The sequence below is a fragment of the Miniopterus schreibersii genome (genome assembly GCF_964146895.1).
Source record: "Miniopterus schreibersii genome assembly, chromosome: 2".
NCBI lineage: Eukaryota > Metazoa > Chordata > Mammalia > Chiroptera > Miniopteridae > Miniopterus > Miniopterus schreibersii.
The window spans coordinates 103,231,240-103,249,977 of NC_138102.1; the positions used below are offsets into that span (position 1 = coordinate 103,231,240).

The 18,738-nt window shown below is 36.5% G+C and overlaps 1 protein-coding gene across 3 annotated transcripts in view; it reads right to left on the reverse strand.

Annotated features, from left to right (window-relative positions):
- The window catches only part of ATP8A2 (ATPase phospholipid transporting 8A2), a 515,363-nt gene that overhangs the window by 365,906 nt on the left and 130,719 nt on the right, over positions 1-18,738 (reverse strand). For all 3 annotated transcript variants that reach the window (XM_081130125.1, XM_081130126.1, XM_081130127.1), the window contains exons 11-15: positions 16,346-16,511; positions 8,728-8,855; positions 7,702-7,779; positions 4,366-4,454; positions 1,686-1,730 (exon numbers count right to left, since the gene is read on the reverse strand). In XM_081130125.1, the coding sequence (XP_080986251.1) occupies positions 1,686-1,730; positions 4,366-4,454; positions 7,702-7,779; positions 8,728-8,855; positions 16,346-16,511 (506 nt within the window). The remainder of the gene's footprint in view (positions 1-1,685; positions 1,731-4,365; positions 4,455-7,701; positions 7,780-8,727; positions 8,856-16,345; positions 16,512-18,738) is intronic.

The following is an 18,738-nucleotide window of genomic DNA, read 5'->3' on the forward strand; positions in this document are numbered from 1 at the left end:
CCAGCAAGGCTTTCATTCAAAATATATCGTGAAATAAAGAGCTTCCCAGACAAAAAAGGTAAAGGAGTTTATCACCACCAAATCAGCATTGCAGGAAATGTTAAAGGGACTGCTATAATTAGAAGTAGAAATAGAAGCATTGCAAGAAATGTTAAAGGGACTGCTGTAATACGTAAGAAGAAGAAACAGAGAGAGAAACATAGGCTTAAAGAATTAAAATGGCAATAAATAAGGACCTATCTATAATAACCTTAAGAACTTTAAGGGAAAGATCAACAGCAATACAGTCATAGTCAGGGGCTTTAACATCCCACTGACTTCACTGGATGGATCTTCCAGACATAAAGTCAACACAGAAACAGTGACTAAATGGCACACTAGATCAAATGGATTTAATTGATATTTACAGAGCATTTCACCCCAAAGCTGCAGAATATACATTTCTCTCAAGTGCACATGGGTCATGCTCAAAGACAGACCACATATTAGGACACAAAATCAGTCTCTACAAGTTCAAGAAGATTGAAATCATATCAAGTATCTCAGATCACAATGACATAAAATTAGAAATCAACTACAGTAAAAAGACTTAAAAACATTTGAACACATGGAGGCTAAATAGCGTGTTATTAAACAATGAATGGGTTACCAAAGAGATCAAGAAAGAAATCAAAAACTTCCTGGAAACAAATGAAAATGAACATAAAACAACCCAAAATCTATGGGACATAGCAAAAGCAGTCCTAAGAGGGATGTCCATAGCATTGCAAGCCTACCTCAAAAAGCAAGAAAAATTTTTAGTAAACTATCTAACCCTACAACTTAAAGAATTAGAAAGCTCCCCTGTGAAGCCATCTGGACCAGGGCTTTCATTTGCTGGGAGTTTATTACTGCTTCAATTTCATCAATTTTCATCAATTGTTACTGGCCTATTCAGGTTTTCTGAATCTTCCTGATTCAGTTTTACATGATCTCACTCATATGTTGAATCTAATAAATAAAATAGACTGAGGAACAAAATAGATCCAGAGACAGGAGCATGGAACAGACTGAGGAATCTCAGGGGGAAGGTGGGGGAGATTAACCAAAGAACTTCTGTGCATATATACATAACCCATGGACACAAACAATAGTGTGGTGAAGGCCTGTGGAGGGCGAATGTGGGGTGGAGGGTATCAATGGGGAAAAAGGGGGGGGATATCTGTAATACTTTCAACAATAAAGATTTTTTTTTAAAAGGAAGAAAGCAGAGACCCACTGTGTACCAATGTTCACAGTAGCATTAACATTAGCCAAAAGGTGAAAATACCCCAAATGCCCATCAACAGATAAATGGATAAACAAAATATAGTATATCCATGCAAGGAAACATTGTTCAGCCTTTAAAAGGAACACAGTTCTGATACGTACTATGTAACATGTACACTACAACCTTGAAGACATTATCATAAGAGGTAGAAAGTGATTGGGAAGTACTGGACCAAGGGCTCACCAGTTTTTGTTAAAGCCTTGTAGTATCACTGGACTTTGAAAATCATATTCATTTTTAAATTTTATTCTGGTTCTCTCTTGAAATAACATACATCCAACTTTTAATTACAAAATATTAAGGTGAGACATGACAATATAAAATTGTTCCATAGCCTTTCCCACTAAAGCATCAAGACATGCTGGAATCTACTTACCAGAAGTCATCTGAGGAGGGCTCTCTTGTCAATTCTGGAAAATGGCTTCCAGAGAGAGAAAAAAACACAGTGGTCACAAAACTATGATAAAAAAAATAGGCATTTTCCCAGAACATTCTCCAAAATAGATCACATATTAGGCCACAAAACAAGTCTTAATAAATTCAAGAAGACTGAAATGATATCAAGCATCTTTTTCAACCATAATGGTATGAAACTAGATATCAATTACAAGAAAAAAACTGGAAAAATCAGAAATACGTGAAGATTAAACAACATACTACTGAATAACCAATGGCTCAAAAATGAAATTTTTTAAAAATGCCTGAGACAAAAGAAAATGGAAACATATCAAAATTTATGGTGTGCAGCAAAAATAGTTCTAAGAGGGAAGTTCATAGTGATAAATGCCCACACATCAAGAAACAAGAAAAATCTCAAACAACTAACTTTACTGATCAAAGAACTAGAAAATAAATATAGGCCAAAGCTAGTAGTAGGAAAGAAATAACAAAAACCAGAGAGGAAATAAGTGAAAGAGACTGAAAAGAAAATTTAAAAGGTCCGTAAAACTAAGAGCTGGTTCTATAAAAAGAATGGACAAACCTTTCGCTAGACTCACCAAGAAAAAAAAGGGAGGTCTCAAATTCAGAAATGAAAGAGGAGATATTACAACTGATAACACAGAAACACAAAGGGTCATAAGAGACTACTATGAACAGCTGTACACCAACAAATTGGACAACCTAGAAAAAATGAATAAAACAACCTACCAAGGCTGAATCATGAAGAAATAGGAAATCTGAACAAATCCTCCCAACAAACAAAAGTTCCAGACCAGACAGCTTCACTGGTCAATTCTCCCAAACATTCAAAGACAAATTAATACCAATCATTCTCAAACTCCGCCATAAATATAAAAAAAAAGGGACACTTCCAAACTAATTTTATGAGGCCAGCATTACCCAGATACGAAAACCAAACAAGGATGCCACAAGAAAACAAAATTATGGCCAATATCCCTAATGAACACAGATCTTCAACAAAAATCCTTAACAATCGATTCACAAACCAAATTCAGTAATATAATAAAAGGATCATACACCATGATCAAGTAAACTTTATCCAGGGATACAAGATGGTCCAGCATCTGCAAACCAATCGATGGGATTCACCACAGTAACAAAATGAAGGATCAAGATCATATGGCCATCTCAATAACGGCAGAAAAAGCATTTGGCAAAATCCAACATCCATTTATGATTAAAAACTCAACAAAGTGGGCACAGAGGAAACATACCTCAACATAATAAAGGCCACATCTAAATATGGTAAAAACTGAATGCTCAATGGTAAAAACTGAAAGTTGGTTTTTTCCCTAAGATCAGGAACAAGTCAGGATATCCACTCTTGCCACTTTTATTCAAAACTGTACAGGCAAGAAAAAGAAATAAAAGGCATCCAAATCAGAAAAGAAGTAAAACTATTTGCAAATGACATGATAAATAGTGAATACCCTAAAGACTCCGCCAAAAACAGAACTAATAACCAAATTAAGCAAAGTTGCAGGATATAAAATCAAACACAAAAATCTGTTGCATTTCTATACATTAATAATGAACTATCAGAAATACGATGGAAATCTCATGCCCTGGCCAGTGTGGCTCAGTTGGCTGGGGTGTCATTCCATACACCGAAAGGTCACGAGTTCCATTCCCAGTCAGGGCACATACTTGGGTTGCAGGTTCGATCCCCGGTCAAGGTGCATACAGGAGGCAACCAATCAATGTTTCTTTCTCTCCTTCTCGTTTCCTTTCTCTCTAAAATCACTTTTTTTAAAAACATATCCTCTGGTGAGGATTTTTTAAAAATTTAAAAGAAAACACATTTACAATTGTATCAAAGAAATAAAATACCTAAAACTATAAAATATTAATGAAGGAAATTGAAGAAGGCACAAATAAATGGAAAGGTAGTCCATGCTTATGGATAAAAAGAATTTATATTGTTAAAATGTCCATATTACCTGAAGCAATCTACAGATTCAATGCAATCTCTCTCAAAATGTCAATCACATTTTTAACAGAAATAGAACAAATAATCCTAATATGTATGGAACCACAAAATAACCACATTGCCAAAGCAATCTTGAGAAAGAAGAACAAAGCCGGAGGCATCACCCTCTCTGATTTCAAACTATATGATAAAGCTACAGTAATCTAAATAGTATGGTATCGGCATAAAAACAGGTCAATGGAACAGAATAGAGAGTCCAGAAATATACCCATGTATATATGGTCAATTAATTTATTACAAAGGAGTCAAAAATAAATAGGGAAAGGATAGTCTCTTCAATAAATGGTATTGGTAAACTTGAGAGCCATGTGCAAAATAATAAAATTAGACCCCCTACCTTACACATACACAAAAATTAACTCATAATGGATTAAAGACTTAACATAAGACCTAAAACCATAAAACTCCTTGAAAAAAATATAGGTGGTAGCCTTAGCTTCTTGACATTGGTCTTGGGAATGATATTTTGGATTTGGCACCAAAAGCTTATAAGTATTCTTTCAAACTATCAGAAAGTCAAGGTATTTGACTAAGCAGATAAAAATAAACTTATTTTGTTGAACGAATACAAATCCAATTTTCCATGAGTAATAAACACACTTACCCATAGGTTACTCCAGCAATGCTGCACTTCTTAAAGTTCATAATATTACATGTAAGAGTTCCGGTTTTGTCAGAAAACAGGTATTTAACCTAAATCAAAGAATAACAGAAAAATACACAAACCAAGAATGTAATGCGATGCAAAAACCAATAAAGTCTTTATTCTGTTTTTCAAAATCTGTATAAATTTTAAAAGGTAAATTTCCTTCAATCAAGCAAAATATATTTTAGAATCGATAGATATTATATATAATAATTATAATTATATATTATTATTAAATTAATATATTTTAATGCTTAGACCCCTTTAAAACCTTTTCCAATAACCAATTCTAGAGTCCAATTGGGCGGAAATGTGCAAAAGAGACTCAAGAAACAGCCCCAGAGCCATTTTAGATCTATAAGCACAAGCACTAAGTCCTGCCACAAGGCATCTCAAAGACACATGGCATTCTTCAAGATATTCCCATGATCTCATACTTTCTTCTAATGTCCAATATGTCAAGACAAGAAGCACAGACTTCGGCAACCTTGAAATATTTCTTTTTAAGACTCCATCCCCTAGCTGGAGTAAGAAGGCATATCCTGAACAGCACAGAAAAAACACCATGCTTCTCAGTCACTATCACCGTTAAGGTTACAGGAAGGCAGCATGAACTGCTGTACATTACAGAACTTTCCAAAATACAAAGTTTCAGAGATTTAGTATATTGAACTTTCAATATACAGAAGAAAAAGAAATTTCTAAAGGAGGTCAACAAGCCAACCATTTTCACAGAAGTACATGCAAAAGGGATGAACTGCCAGTGTCCATGTGCTGTGAGAACCATGGGACAGGGAAGAGGGAAAAGAGCTCAGGGCGAGACAGTTCAGTTCAGGGTCTTAATACTAACTAGTCATGTGGACTCTTGAAAAGTCACCTCATCCTTCTTGGCCTCAGTTTCCACATATATGAAAAAAGGGTTTGGCCAGAAGATATGTAACATCATTCTATGTGTAACATTCTGGGAAATTATATTACGGACTGGTGAGGGAGTAGTAATTAACATAATTGTCTCCAGTTTCTCAGTATTTTTCTGTTTCTTTTTTAAAATAATTTTGAGAAAAAGACAGAGAGAGAGAAAAACATCAATTTGTTGTTCCATTTATTTATGCATTCATTGGTTGTTTCTTGTATGTGCCCTGACCAGGATGGAACCTGCAACCTTGGCATATTGGGACAACACTCTAACCAACTGAGCTACCCCACCAGGGCCCTCAGTGGTTTTCTAAAGAGGGATCATAACTGTTGCTGGATACTGGAGGTACTCCAGGGACCCAAAGGGAAGCCATGTTTTACTATTTTATAAAAGAGGGATTAATAACATGAATTGTACTCCGTAGTTTTTCTTAATTATACAATATAATTCTTTTTAAGTCAATCAAAGTGCCTTTAAGTAAAGAAAAATTTTTTTAAGAAAGGTGATTAACACTCCTAAAGAATACATAGAAATCTAAAATTAGTACACTATGGGTATCAATACTTTATAAATAAGTTTTTATGTAAGTTTTATATGCAGTAAGTCTAGAAGTATATAAAATTCAGTAGAATCAGCCTTCTAATAAAGTGTTTCTGTCTTGTTTTTAAAAATTAAAAGATTAAGTCAAAGTATTAAAAAATTAACATTTATATTAAGAAATTATCAAGATTTGCTATCACTCTGCTTACTGAATTTTAACTTATCTTTTAAGTTCCAACTCAAAACTACTTCCCCATGCAATTCCACTTGGATATTTATCCTAAGAAATCTTGAACTAATTCAAAAACATATGTACCCCAATATTCATGCAGCATTATTTACAATAGCCAAGATATGGAAGCAACCTAAGTATCTACCAATAGACAAATGGATAAAGAAGATGTGGTACATATATACAATGTTATATTACTCAGACATAAAAAAAATGAAATCTTGCCATTTGTGACAACATGGATGGACCTAGAGGCTTTATTATGCTAAGTGAAATTAGACAGAGAAAGAAAGACAAATACCATATTATTTCACTTGTATGTGGATTCTGAAAAACAAATGAACAAACAAAACAGAAACAAACTCTACTGATACAGAGAACAAATTGATGGTTACCAGATGGGAGATGGGGTGGGTAGATGAGTGAAAAGGTAAAGTACAAATTGGCAGTTATAAAATAGTGACAGGGATATAAAGTATAGCACAGGAAATATAGTAAAAAATATTAATGCTATGTATGATGTCAGATGGGTATTAGCTTAGCGGGCTGATCACTCTGTAAATTATATAAATGTCTAATTACTATTTTATACACCAGAAACTAATATAATATTAAATGTCAACTGTAATTGAAAAATTAAAAAAAAACACTTCCCCATGCAAACTTCCCCATATACCCAGTAAGGATGAATAATTTCATACTGGGTGCTTCTTGAGCACTTCGAATCCTTCAGTTTTATTCAGGTCCAGTTCAATGGCACCTGAGAACAATGATATCCTGAGCACTGTGCAAAAGAACCAAAGACTTTGTCTCAGGCACATCCATACCCTTTAGTGGGTTTGAAAGTCTCCAGAGGGAAATGCATCACTATCATGTCTCTTATTTTACTATATTTATGTTTGGAAAGACTGTAATGGGGGCATAGAAAAGACATAAATTAACTTTACCTGGAAAACTGGAAAAGTATTCAAATAAGAGGCAAATTTAGTCCGATATATACAGCATCCACCTCATGGGGTAGTTGGGAGGTTTAAATAAGATGTATAAAATGAAATTATAACCTTTAATTGCAATGCATTCAAAAGAGGTAATTCCTTGTACTAATTTCAAGATAAGAGGAGAGTACAATGCAAACACAGCTCAGTAAAGGTAACGGGTTCAGTGGTGATTTTGGAACAGACACTCGTTCCCTGGAATATTTCAGAAACAAAACCTGGAACATGTAAGAGATTTGATGGATATCTGTCCTTCAAAAACCTACACGTTTTGTAGGGTTAAACAATATCTGAGTATCTTAACCATTGTTTTCCCTACCATTTGCTCCTGACAATCAATTATAATAGTCCAGAAAATATCGTACTGTATTTTTGTGCTAAATTTTTTGCACGTACCTCCTAAGTTATAAGATTTATTCATGCCTAAAAATGCAATTCAAAACTGATTAACATTTATATTTAATAACACTTTCAAATACTATATAGCTTTTCAGGTGTCAAAACCACATTCATATACAAGTATTTTTGTAAAAATCTCTCCATAGTTCTTCTAACACTAGTCTCCCCTCACGCTCATATCACAGTCAACAAAGTTCCAAAGAGGTTCTCACCTGACCAAGCTCTTCATTAAGGTTTGATGTCCTGGCCATAGCAGGAGTGTCATTTCCAATATAATACATGTCTGTGTCCTAAGAGAGAGAAGAGGGGGCACTTCAGAAAATATATACCATTAATCCTTCCTTTAGATTAAAAACAAGTACTGTAAGTGCTAATTTTTAATTTATACAGAAGATCTGGTCTCAAGATGAGCATTTCATGGCCTAGACTAACTCATATTCCTGAGCTCAACTAGTACCTCATTCACAGGATTACTATGCAGATAAAATAAAAAAGTACATGACTCCCTTTGCCCTTTACAAATATCTGGTGTGCAGAAGGAGACTTGACTTTGAATCGTGAACACACAACACAATATACAGATGATGTGTTATAGAACTGAACACTTGAAACCTCTATAATTTTATCAACCAGTGTCACTCCGGTAAATTTAATAAAATTTAAAAAATAATACGATAAAAAAATTTTAAATGTCCACTAAAGCACCTGGGCTACATATACATACAGGCTGCTGAAGTCAAGCGATTAATGACAACGGCAGTTCCTTAAAAATTTCACTTCCATTCTTAACAATGGAATACAAGTTTACTGTCAACATGAATTTTGATATACAATAAACACTGATATAGACACAGGTAAGAGGCCTTTCTTCAGCATAATTAAACTTCAAAAGCATAAACAGCAGTTGCAGCACCTTCACCCCTAGAAGATAAGCATCTGTTAAGCACTCTACCTCCATTTTCTCACTTAATCGCCACAGGAACCCCTTGAATAGATATGAATGAACTCCCTCCAATTTCATAGGCCAGGGAGCTGAGATGTTAGGTAACTAGTCACTGCTATTACTGGCTCAGGGACCCCTTTGCCAGAGGTCCCTGGTCGAATCATAATCATAAATTAACTCTATTGTTCCTTTTCTGGGAGCTCAGTTAAATGGCTAAGGTTCTGAGAGAGGGTTAGAAAATTGCGGTTGACATTTCTGCAGCAGCTCAACTTTTCAACTCTGCTGTGATACTCACCCAGTTTATAAAAAGAGCTTGAGTGTATTTCACAACCTCGAGAGTCACCAGCAGGCTGATGGGAATAAGGTTGTTGTACAAGATGATGAAAGTCAACAAGTTATACCCGAAGTTATCCGAGCTCGTATCTGTGGGAGAAAACCAGAGCATCTGTATAGCTTTCCTTAGTCTCCATGAAGTTTCCTTTTATTTTATTATTTTGAAATTTTTCTAAAAAATGTTCACAAAAAAATGTATTGGCTTATGTATACATTTGGAGATTCAAGTTAAAATAGTTACTGAGTACCTGCTACATGGCACCAACTGTGAATACAAAGACTATTAATAAACAATCCCTTCCAATAAAGAGCTGCCTCTAATAGGAGCCTGAAGAGCAGGAGAGTGAGCAGAAGCAAACATGCCCCCCCAGTGACCAGGCCTCAGGTTACCTGTGTTAAAGAGATGTTCACAGCGCATTGCAGAAACCAGGACAGGGGAATTTTTATAATGGGAAGGCCATCAAGAAAAACAGACTTTACTCAAGTTCTGGAGGACAGAGAGAAGACACCTAACTAAAAAAGACATTAAAAAAAGGACAGGCAGAGGATTCCAAGATGGTGGCTGATTGAATAGAAGCTACACTGACACTCTCCCAGGGCCAAACTAGAATTACCACTAAAATACAGAAAAATCACCCTGAATAATCAACTGCAACTGAAGACTAGCTGGGGAGCACCCTCATAACCAAGGAGGAAAAGTGGAAACTGCACAGAGACTGGTAGGATGCGTGGAGGTGAGAGAGGGCTGGCTGGGCTCCCACAGGCAGCAGCTGAAGGTCTGAAGGGATATCTCAGATGGGGGTCAGCTCTGGGGGGTTCCCATTGAGGACTCTGGGGTCTAAACCCCAAGCTGGGCTTCCCAGTCAAGAGCACCAGAACTGAGAAAGGTGCCCACATAACATCTGGCTGTGAAAAGCAGCAGGGTTTCTGTCTGCCAGGGAGAAACAACTGGAAATGCAGGCACCCTCTTAAAGAGCAGAGCCAAAGCACAAAGTTTTGTGTGCAGCCACTCACCTTGGGCTCCAGCAGAGGGAGGGTAGAGTGGACTAGAGCTGTGTGAGGAGAATCCAGGGGTGCAGGCAGGGGTAATAATGCTCAGAGGGCAGCCATCTGGATCCCTGTGCTGAGTCATTCCCCCATTCTGTGAGGACATCTCTCTTAGGCAGACATTTACCTTTGAAGCAGCTTTTGCCTGGGACAAGGGAAGCAATTGCCCCACTCTGCTAAATAACCTCTCACCCCACCCTGTGGAGTTTATATAGCCTGACGCTCACTAAGAGACTTAATAACAGCCTCTGAGTACTTTGAGTCTTTGCCTGATTTGCTTCTGGACCCATGGCTTGGAAAAGCAGACCTTGGTGCACATCTTGGTCCTGTCCAAACACACCCAGCCCCAGCAGAACGAACCACAGGCTGTGGGGTGCAGAAAACTTCAAACAGGGTACTCAAGAACGGTCACAAACAGCGTCTGACATTGGACTGCACCAGAGACCATCCATAAGACTGGGAGTCTTAGCAGATCTACCTAATACATAGAAGCAAATCTAAACAGGCAGCCAAAATGGGAAGATCAAAAAAACAAGCCCCAAATGAAAGAATAAGAGAAGTCTCCAGAAGAGTAGCTAAAGGAAATAGAGATAAGCAATCTATCAGATACAGAGTTCAGAATATTGATCATAGGGATGCTCAACACATAAGAAAAGAAATGGAAACTATGAAGGAAATTAAGAATGACATAGAAATTTTTTAAAAAAAAAAACACTAGAAGGAATAAACAACAGTTAAGGGAAGCTGAGGATCAGATCAGTGAATTAGAAGACAGGGTAGAAAAAAATCACTCAATCAGAGATCCAAAAAGAAAAAACAATGAAAAAACAGGAGGACAGTTAAATGGAGCTGTGGGACAACATGAAACGTAACAATATTTGCATCACAGGGATGCCAGAGGAGGTAAGCAAGGGTTAGGGAACCTGTCTGAAGAAATAATGGCAGAAAACTTCCCTAACCTCGTCAAGAAAAAGGTCACACAAGTTCAGGAGGCACAGAGAGTCCCAAGCAAGAAGAATCCAAAGAGGCCCATGTCCAGACACATCATACTTAAAATCCAAAAATTCAAGACAAAGAGAATCTTAAAGGCAGCAAGAGGAAAGCAATTTCCTACAAAGGAGCTCCCATAAGGCTGTTAGCCAATTTCTCATCAGAATCTCTACAGGCCAGAAGGGAATGGCCTGAAGTATTCAAGGTAATGCAAAACAAGGATCTGAAACCAAGACTACTCTATCCAGCAAGGCTATCATTCAAAATAGATGGTGAAATAAAGAGCTTCCCAGACAAAAAATGGCTAAAGGAGTTTATTACCACCAAACCAGCACTGCAAGAAATGTGAAAGGGATTGCTGTAATAAGAAGTTGAAATCAAATGAGAAACATGGACATAAAGAAATAAAATGGCAATAGATAAGTACCTATCAATAATAACCTTAAATATAAATGGATTAAATGCTCCAATCAAAGGACACAGGGTAGCTGAATGGATAAGAGATCAAGACCCAAATATATGCTGTCTACAAGAGAACTACCTCAGAATAAAAGACTCACAGAGGCTGGAAAAAAAAAAAAAAAAACTTCTGGAGGACTTTAAAGGAGAGATTGACAGCAATACAGCACAGTGGGGGACTTTAACATCCCACTGACTTTACTGGATAGATCTTCCAGACAAAAATCAACAAAGAAACAGTGATCCTAAATGACACACTAGATCAGATGGATTTGACATTTACAGAACATTTCACTCCAAAGCTGCAGAATATGCATTCTCAAGCGTACATGGGACATTCTCAAAGATAGACCACGTGCTAGGACACAAAACAAGTTTCTACGATTGCAAGAAGACTGAAATCATATCAAGCATGTTCTCGGACATTACACCATGGAATACTATGGAGCTGTAAAAACAAAGGATCTCTTACCCTTTGAGACAGCATGGTGGGACCTGGAGAGTATTATGCTAAGTGAAATAAGTCAGTCAGAGAAAGACAAGTATCACATGATCTTACTCATATGTAGAATCTAATGGACAAAATAAACTGATGAACAAAACAGATCCAGAGACACAGAAGCATGGAACAGACTGACGAAACTCAGAGGGAAGGCAGAAGTGGGTAGGTGGGTGGGTGGGAAGGTGGGGAGAGATTAACCTAAGAACTTATATGCATATATGCATAACCCATGAACACAAACAACAGTGTGGTAAAGTCCTGGGGGGAGGGGTGCAGGAGGGAAGGGATCAATAGGGGGAAAGTATTACAGATGTTTCCTTTTTCAACAATAAAGATAATTTTTTTAAAAAAAAGGACATTTTAAATGGTTGTAAGGAATATCTGCAACTCATTAAGGTATGAGCATCTTTGGGACACTCCAAAGAATTGGAAAAATGGGGGGGGGAATAGAGAAAACAGGTGAAGAGAAGGAGGCAGGCATGAAGCCTTGAGTCCATTTTTTGAAGATAAAAGAAGGAATGTCTTGATGGAATAAGACCTCTAAGGCATGAAACCCAAAGCAGTGTCAGGATCAGCTTCGACAGGATGAGGGACCAGGAGAGGGAAAAGAGGTACAAGTCCTGTGCATATCAAAAGGGGAATGGTCTTTCAGCCAAATAAAACTCTACCAGTGACAGTGCAAATGTGAAGTTTGATGGCCTTTACCAGAGCTACTCAGACTTTACCATAAGAATGAGGCAGAAAGGATATGGGTGGGACAAAAAGACCACTCTTCCACTGTAAATCATGCAGCTAGTACTGGAGTTTGACATTATCTGAGCAATTTAAACACCAGTTTCCACAAAGCCTGTATACCAAGACAGTGTCAGTGTTGCTTATTTACCAGACCTTATTTTATGTACAGATAGAAAGTATCAATCTCTACATTTTTTAAGCTAGACACATAACACAAATCCAAATTTTAAGAGCCAAAATCAATTCAACTAAGCTTCAACTCAATTCCTAGTCACATTCCCCACATTTGTAAAATGGCAATAAGAGTTTTCCCAGGCAGTTCAAAGTGCATGAGTTTTCTACATGAGATAATAAAAGGAAAAAATGTTTTAATCAGTTTAACTAAAATATACTGAAAGATGAGAATAACAACTCCTCCAAGGAAATATCCGAAAATTTTAAAATTCAAATTTATTATTCAAAGAAATTTTGTCATTAAATTTTATTTATTTTCTGAAATTGCTGTGTAAGGATATTGGCAGATCTCCCAATAAAGAAGCAATAAAACTGGGCAAAATTGTAAAAAACAATCATTTAAAATACTTGGAAACTGATAATAGAGTACATAAAAAATTTAAAAGCATGTATTCAAGAAAATCTACTCAATCTTGGTAAGTGGAAGCCTTTGACATTTATTCCAAAGGCAATTTCTCCTTCTTTGCCCAACACCCATGTTGCCTGAGTTCTGTTCTGGGTGGGTGAGTGGGGCAGGTCTTGAGGACTAGCTGCTCTCATCTTCCCCCATCCTAGATCCAAGTTACATAAATCTATCCCACAGTGGTGCAGGCTGCTACCACGGAGTGGGGCATGTGGTCAGGGCAAGAACAACCTGAAGGAGCTGATGCTATTTCAAGTAGAGCATTAAAAAAGCCATGCTCCAGGCACTGTCAAAACCAATAGAGTTTCGAATGGCTAATAATCAGGTAAGACAAAAATCTCACAATACTAGCAGGGACGAACAAAACAGAGATTTGCCAGAAATTAAACAGGGAGATCCATGGAAAAGATGGCTAAAGAAACCTTGCTAAGATCACACTCAACCTTGGTGGTTCAGAAGTTCATGTCCATGCACAAGGCTGTACATGTAAGAGGAACCAGAGAGTACTTGTGAACTACAAGTCCCTGACTGAATGTGGGTCAGACTTTAAATTCCCCAAACATTAAAAGCATTCCCCAAGCCACACACAGATCAAACAACAAAAAGGTTTAAGCTGTAGGGATCCCTAGGAATCCAGGCTAAAAACAAAAAGGAGTACGGACTACTAAGGAGAATAGAGTTTCTTTCTGAAGTGATAAAAATGTAGATTTAGGTGGGGGTGAGGGTTGCACAATTCTGTGAATATACAGTTGACCCTTGAACAACATGAGTTTGAACTATGCAGATCCACTTATATGCAGGGTTTTTTCCAACAAATACCTATATTGTTCTCAATCCGCAGTTAGGAGTTTTCAAATGCAAAGGGTCAGCTGTATGTACTGGTCCATGCCATTTTATACATGGGACTTAAACTACCCATGGATTTTGGTATCTGTGGGGAGTTCTGGAACCAATCCTCTATGGATATGAGGGACAACTAAGTTTTGGGGGAGTCAAGTTATATACATTGTTCAAGGGTCAGGTGTCCTAAAAATAACTATATACCTTAAACTATACATTTTAGAAGAACTAAAAGATAAAATAATGGAACTAAAACTGAGCAGTAACATCAGAGACCATACACTACAGGAAAAAACAGATTTCAGAGAATGAGCCCAGGCAAGTCACTAAATAAATAAACAAAAAACAGCAACAACAAGCCCCAGGAGGAAAAGGAAAACAGAGTAAGAGTTACTGCAATATGTTATCTAAAATAACCAGTTTTCAACAACAACAAAATTATGAAGCATACCAAAAACAAACAAAAAAAAAAAAACAGGATAAAGATGAACAATAGAAACTGTCTTTGAGAAGAGTGGCCCAAATAACAGACCAAAGACCTCAAAGCAGTTATTATAAATATATTCAAACAACTAAAGAAAACTGTTTAAAGAATTAAAAGAAAGTCTAGCCCTAGCCAATTTGCTCAGTGGTTAGAGCACCGGCCCACAGACTAAAGGGTCCCAGGTTTGTTTCTGGTCAGGAGCATGCGCCTCAGTTGCAGGCTCAATCCCCAGTCCTGGTTGGGGCATGTGCAGGAGGCAGCTCATTGCTGTGTCTCTCTCACATTGATGTTTCTCTCCCCCCCCCCTCTGAAAAGCAATGGAAGAAGTATTCTCTGGTGAGGATTTTAAAAAAAGAAGAAAGTCTGATGACAATGATTGATTAGAGAATGTATATAAAGGGATAGAAATTTAAAAAGAAAATTCTGAAATTAAAAAGTACAATAATTGAAATGGGGGGGGGAATCACTCATGGAGCTCAAGAGTAGATCTGAGCTGGCAGAAGGGAGAATAGACAAATTTGAATAAAAATCAATAGAGATTATCTAATCTAAAGAACAGAAAGGAAAAGGAATAAAGTAAAATTAACAGCCTCAGAGAACTATCAGGATGCATTAGTGAACCAACATATACATAACTGAAGTATCAGAAGGAGAGGGGAGTTAAGAATATGGCAGAAACAATATTTAAATACACAATAGCTGAAAACTTCCCAGATTTGATGAAAAATATTGATACACATATCTAAAAATCTCACAAACTCCAAAGAGAATAAACTCAAAATTATTGAAAATCAAAGACAATCTTGAAAACAGCAATAGAAAAATGACTCACATACAAGGAGGGGGAAAAACAGCAACAAAACCTCAGTAATATTAACAGCTAACCTCTCATCTGTACAATGGAGGCCAGAAGGCAGTGGAATGGCATATTCAAAGTATTGAAAGAAAAAGAATGTCAACCAAGAATTCTACAAGAATTCTGTATTAGCAAAACTGTCCTTCAAAAACAAAGAAGATATTAAGACATTCCAAGATAAAAACTGAGAAAATTTGATGCTACTTAAACTGCCTTATAATAAATACTACAGAAAATTCTCCAAGATGAAAGGAAGTAACACAGACAGTAATTAAATTCACACAAAGAAACAAAGGGCAGTAGTAAAAGTAATTATATAGATACTTATAAAAGACAATATAATTACATGTTTTTATCCTTTCTTATGGGTTTAAAAACACAAAGGCAAAAAAAACATAAAATTACATTATTGGACTTATCTACAGATGAAATATATATGAGAGCACAAAGGAGGAGACAATGAAGCTACATGAGGCAAAGAAATGATATAAGCTGGCAACTCAAATCCACAGGAAGAAATGAAGTCAGTTAATATAAAACAACTGTATACACTTATTTATTTTTGCTTTTTGCTTCTTTAAAAGACATAAGATTATATAAATCAATAACTACAACACTATTATTGGGTTGATAGATGCAATATATGACAAAAGTAGCATAAAGCAGAGGAGGAGATAGGTGTATACTAAAGGAAATTTTCTATATTATACTAGAATTAAATTAGTATTTATCTGAAGTAGAAGCTAATAAATTAAGACATACATCGTAATCCTTAGAGCAACCACTAAGAAAATAATTCAAAAAACATAGTTAAAAATAATCATTTGAATATAAAATAATCCCCAAATGTATCCATCTTCACTTCATTACATGACTCCTAATCTTTCAATTCTCCTTGAAAGGCTGGAATTATACAGAGTAGCCAAAGGACAGAGAAGAATGGCATACCCACCACACATAAACCATGCTCAGAAAGATTTTCCAAAAATGTTTTGTCCTACTTCAACGAACAACCCACCCCGACACTTACCCAACTTCTTGATGTACCAGTTCTTTCCACCTTGAGACCCATTCCAGTACAGGGCCCCTGCTGAGCTCACCAAGGCCATGACCAAGAGGATGCCAAACAACACCAGGATCTGCACATTGGTCACTTTCTCAACGTTTGATCTCTTGAGAGGAGCTTTGGTGGAATTCTGTTAGAACAGCATTTAAAATCAGTAAGGGTCACGGAAAACACTCAAGGGCAAATAGTGGGAAGAAAAAGAGGTAATTCACACAAATTCAACAAATAAAAAGTAAAAGACTACAGTTTCGACAATTAACCAATGAAATTAAAAAGTGAACCATATCCTGAATCAACAGCTAGTTTTAAATAAAGATGACAGGAGATACATTCTACTACTTTAAAGAACACATTTCAACTCTACATGATTCAACCTGTACTTCTTATGATTATATTTTAGCATTAAATCAGCTACTTGCATTATCTTTGAACAAAACAGGTTCTACATCATTTAAGTCCAATTAAAAGAAATCAGACTGCTGCAAATTCTAGAGAAACTTAAAGATTCTATACTGTAAAAATCTAGAGAGAATCTTCAAAATAATAACATAGCTCTACAATGAATATACAAAGATAAATTTTGAAAGTACACATTCAATTGAGAAAAAAAGACATATAAACACATACACCAATAATAAAAGTAGAACATCAATAGGTGTCAAAATAAATGGGTGAAAAAATAGTACATCTGCAAAACTGAACAAGAAACAAGCAGAGATGTCACGAAAGCTCTAGTAGCCAGAAGAAATCTGAATAAAGTTCTGAATCATAAAAAGAATATAGCCCTAGCTGGTTTGCTCAGTGGTTAGAGTATTAGCCCTTGGACTGAAGGGTCCCGGATTCAATTCCAGCCAAGGGCATGTACCTCGGTTGCAGGCTCCATCCCCGGCCCCAGTCAGGCACGGGCAGGAGGCAATCAATGGATATGTCTCTCTCACATCAATGGTTCTCTCTCTCTCTCTCTCCCCCTTCTACTCTCTCTGAAAAGCAATGGAAAAAATATCCTCAGGTGAAGATTAAAAAAGAAATTTTAAAAATAAAATAAAATAAAATAAAATTTTTAAAAAATAGCAAAATAAAAATTAAATAAAATTTTTAAATAAAATAAAAAAATTAAAATTAAAATTAAAATTAAAAATTAAATTAATTAAATAAAATAATAAAATAAAATAAACAGAATACAAACAGGAAGGTAAAACAAAAACAAAGACAAGCCAACATCTATAAACGTGCATGGCTGGATTTTTCACTGCTAGTGGGGAAACCAGAGCAGCTAGAATAAAGGCCAGTGTTGGGAAGTGAATTTAAAAATATTCATAAAGCCAGATTCAAGGACCACTATGCATCAAGCAAAATATTTGGGACTATATCTTCTCAGCAGTGGAAAAGTCAGTAGAAGTGTTTGCACTAGATAGTTATGCACCTGAAGTCAATTTATTAAAAATTTTCTGAAAGTAACTGTGATGGGCAGAAAAATGACGCCCCCAATGATATATGTATCCTAATAACTGGACCCTATGAATATGTTACTGGATATGGTAAAAGGGACTTTGCAGGTGTGATTAAATTAAGGACCTTGATTTGGGGAGATAATCTTGGATTATCCAAATGGACCCAATTTAATCACAGACATCCTTGATCAGGAGATGTGACTGTAGAAGAATGGTCACAGAGACGCAACATTGTTGGCTTTGAAGCTGAAAGAAGGGGATCATGAGCCAAGGAACTCGAGCAGCTTCTAAAAGGCCAGAAAAGGCAAGGAAGATTCTTCTCTCAAGCCTTTCCGAATAATCTATAGGAAGGAATGCTGCCTACAGACACTTGATATCAGACTTCCAACCTGCAGAACTGTAACATAACAACTCTGTGCTGTTTTAAGTCTAAATTTGTATAATTTGTTCCAGCAGCAATAGGAGACTAATACAGAAGTACAACAGATGGTAACAGCCCACTCCTGGAGTGAGGTAAGCAGAGCCTAGATTAAATCAGAAAACCAGAAATGGATGGGGTAGATGGGCACAAGAGCTGCAATCTATAGGTCTCCTTCCATGAGTCATGAGTCTGTCTCTTTAGAGGGAGCACTGATTTGCAAAAATCAGGTGATTTGAGAGCTTATATGGCACTAAAAGGCCATACAAATGGTGCCTTGTGCCAAACGTAAGTCAGCACTCTCCACTATCCTCAATTTATCTGCACATTAACAGAGCTAGGATGAATATGTCTCTGAAAAGAAGAATACAAATAAAGTCATGTGAAAATAAAATACAGATGAAAATAGAAGGTAATTCCTCAGTTCCATAGAAAACCTCACACCACATCTCAGAAATTACCTGAATTCTATCAGCAAGCCCAGAAAT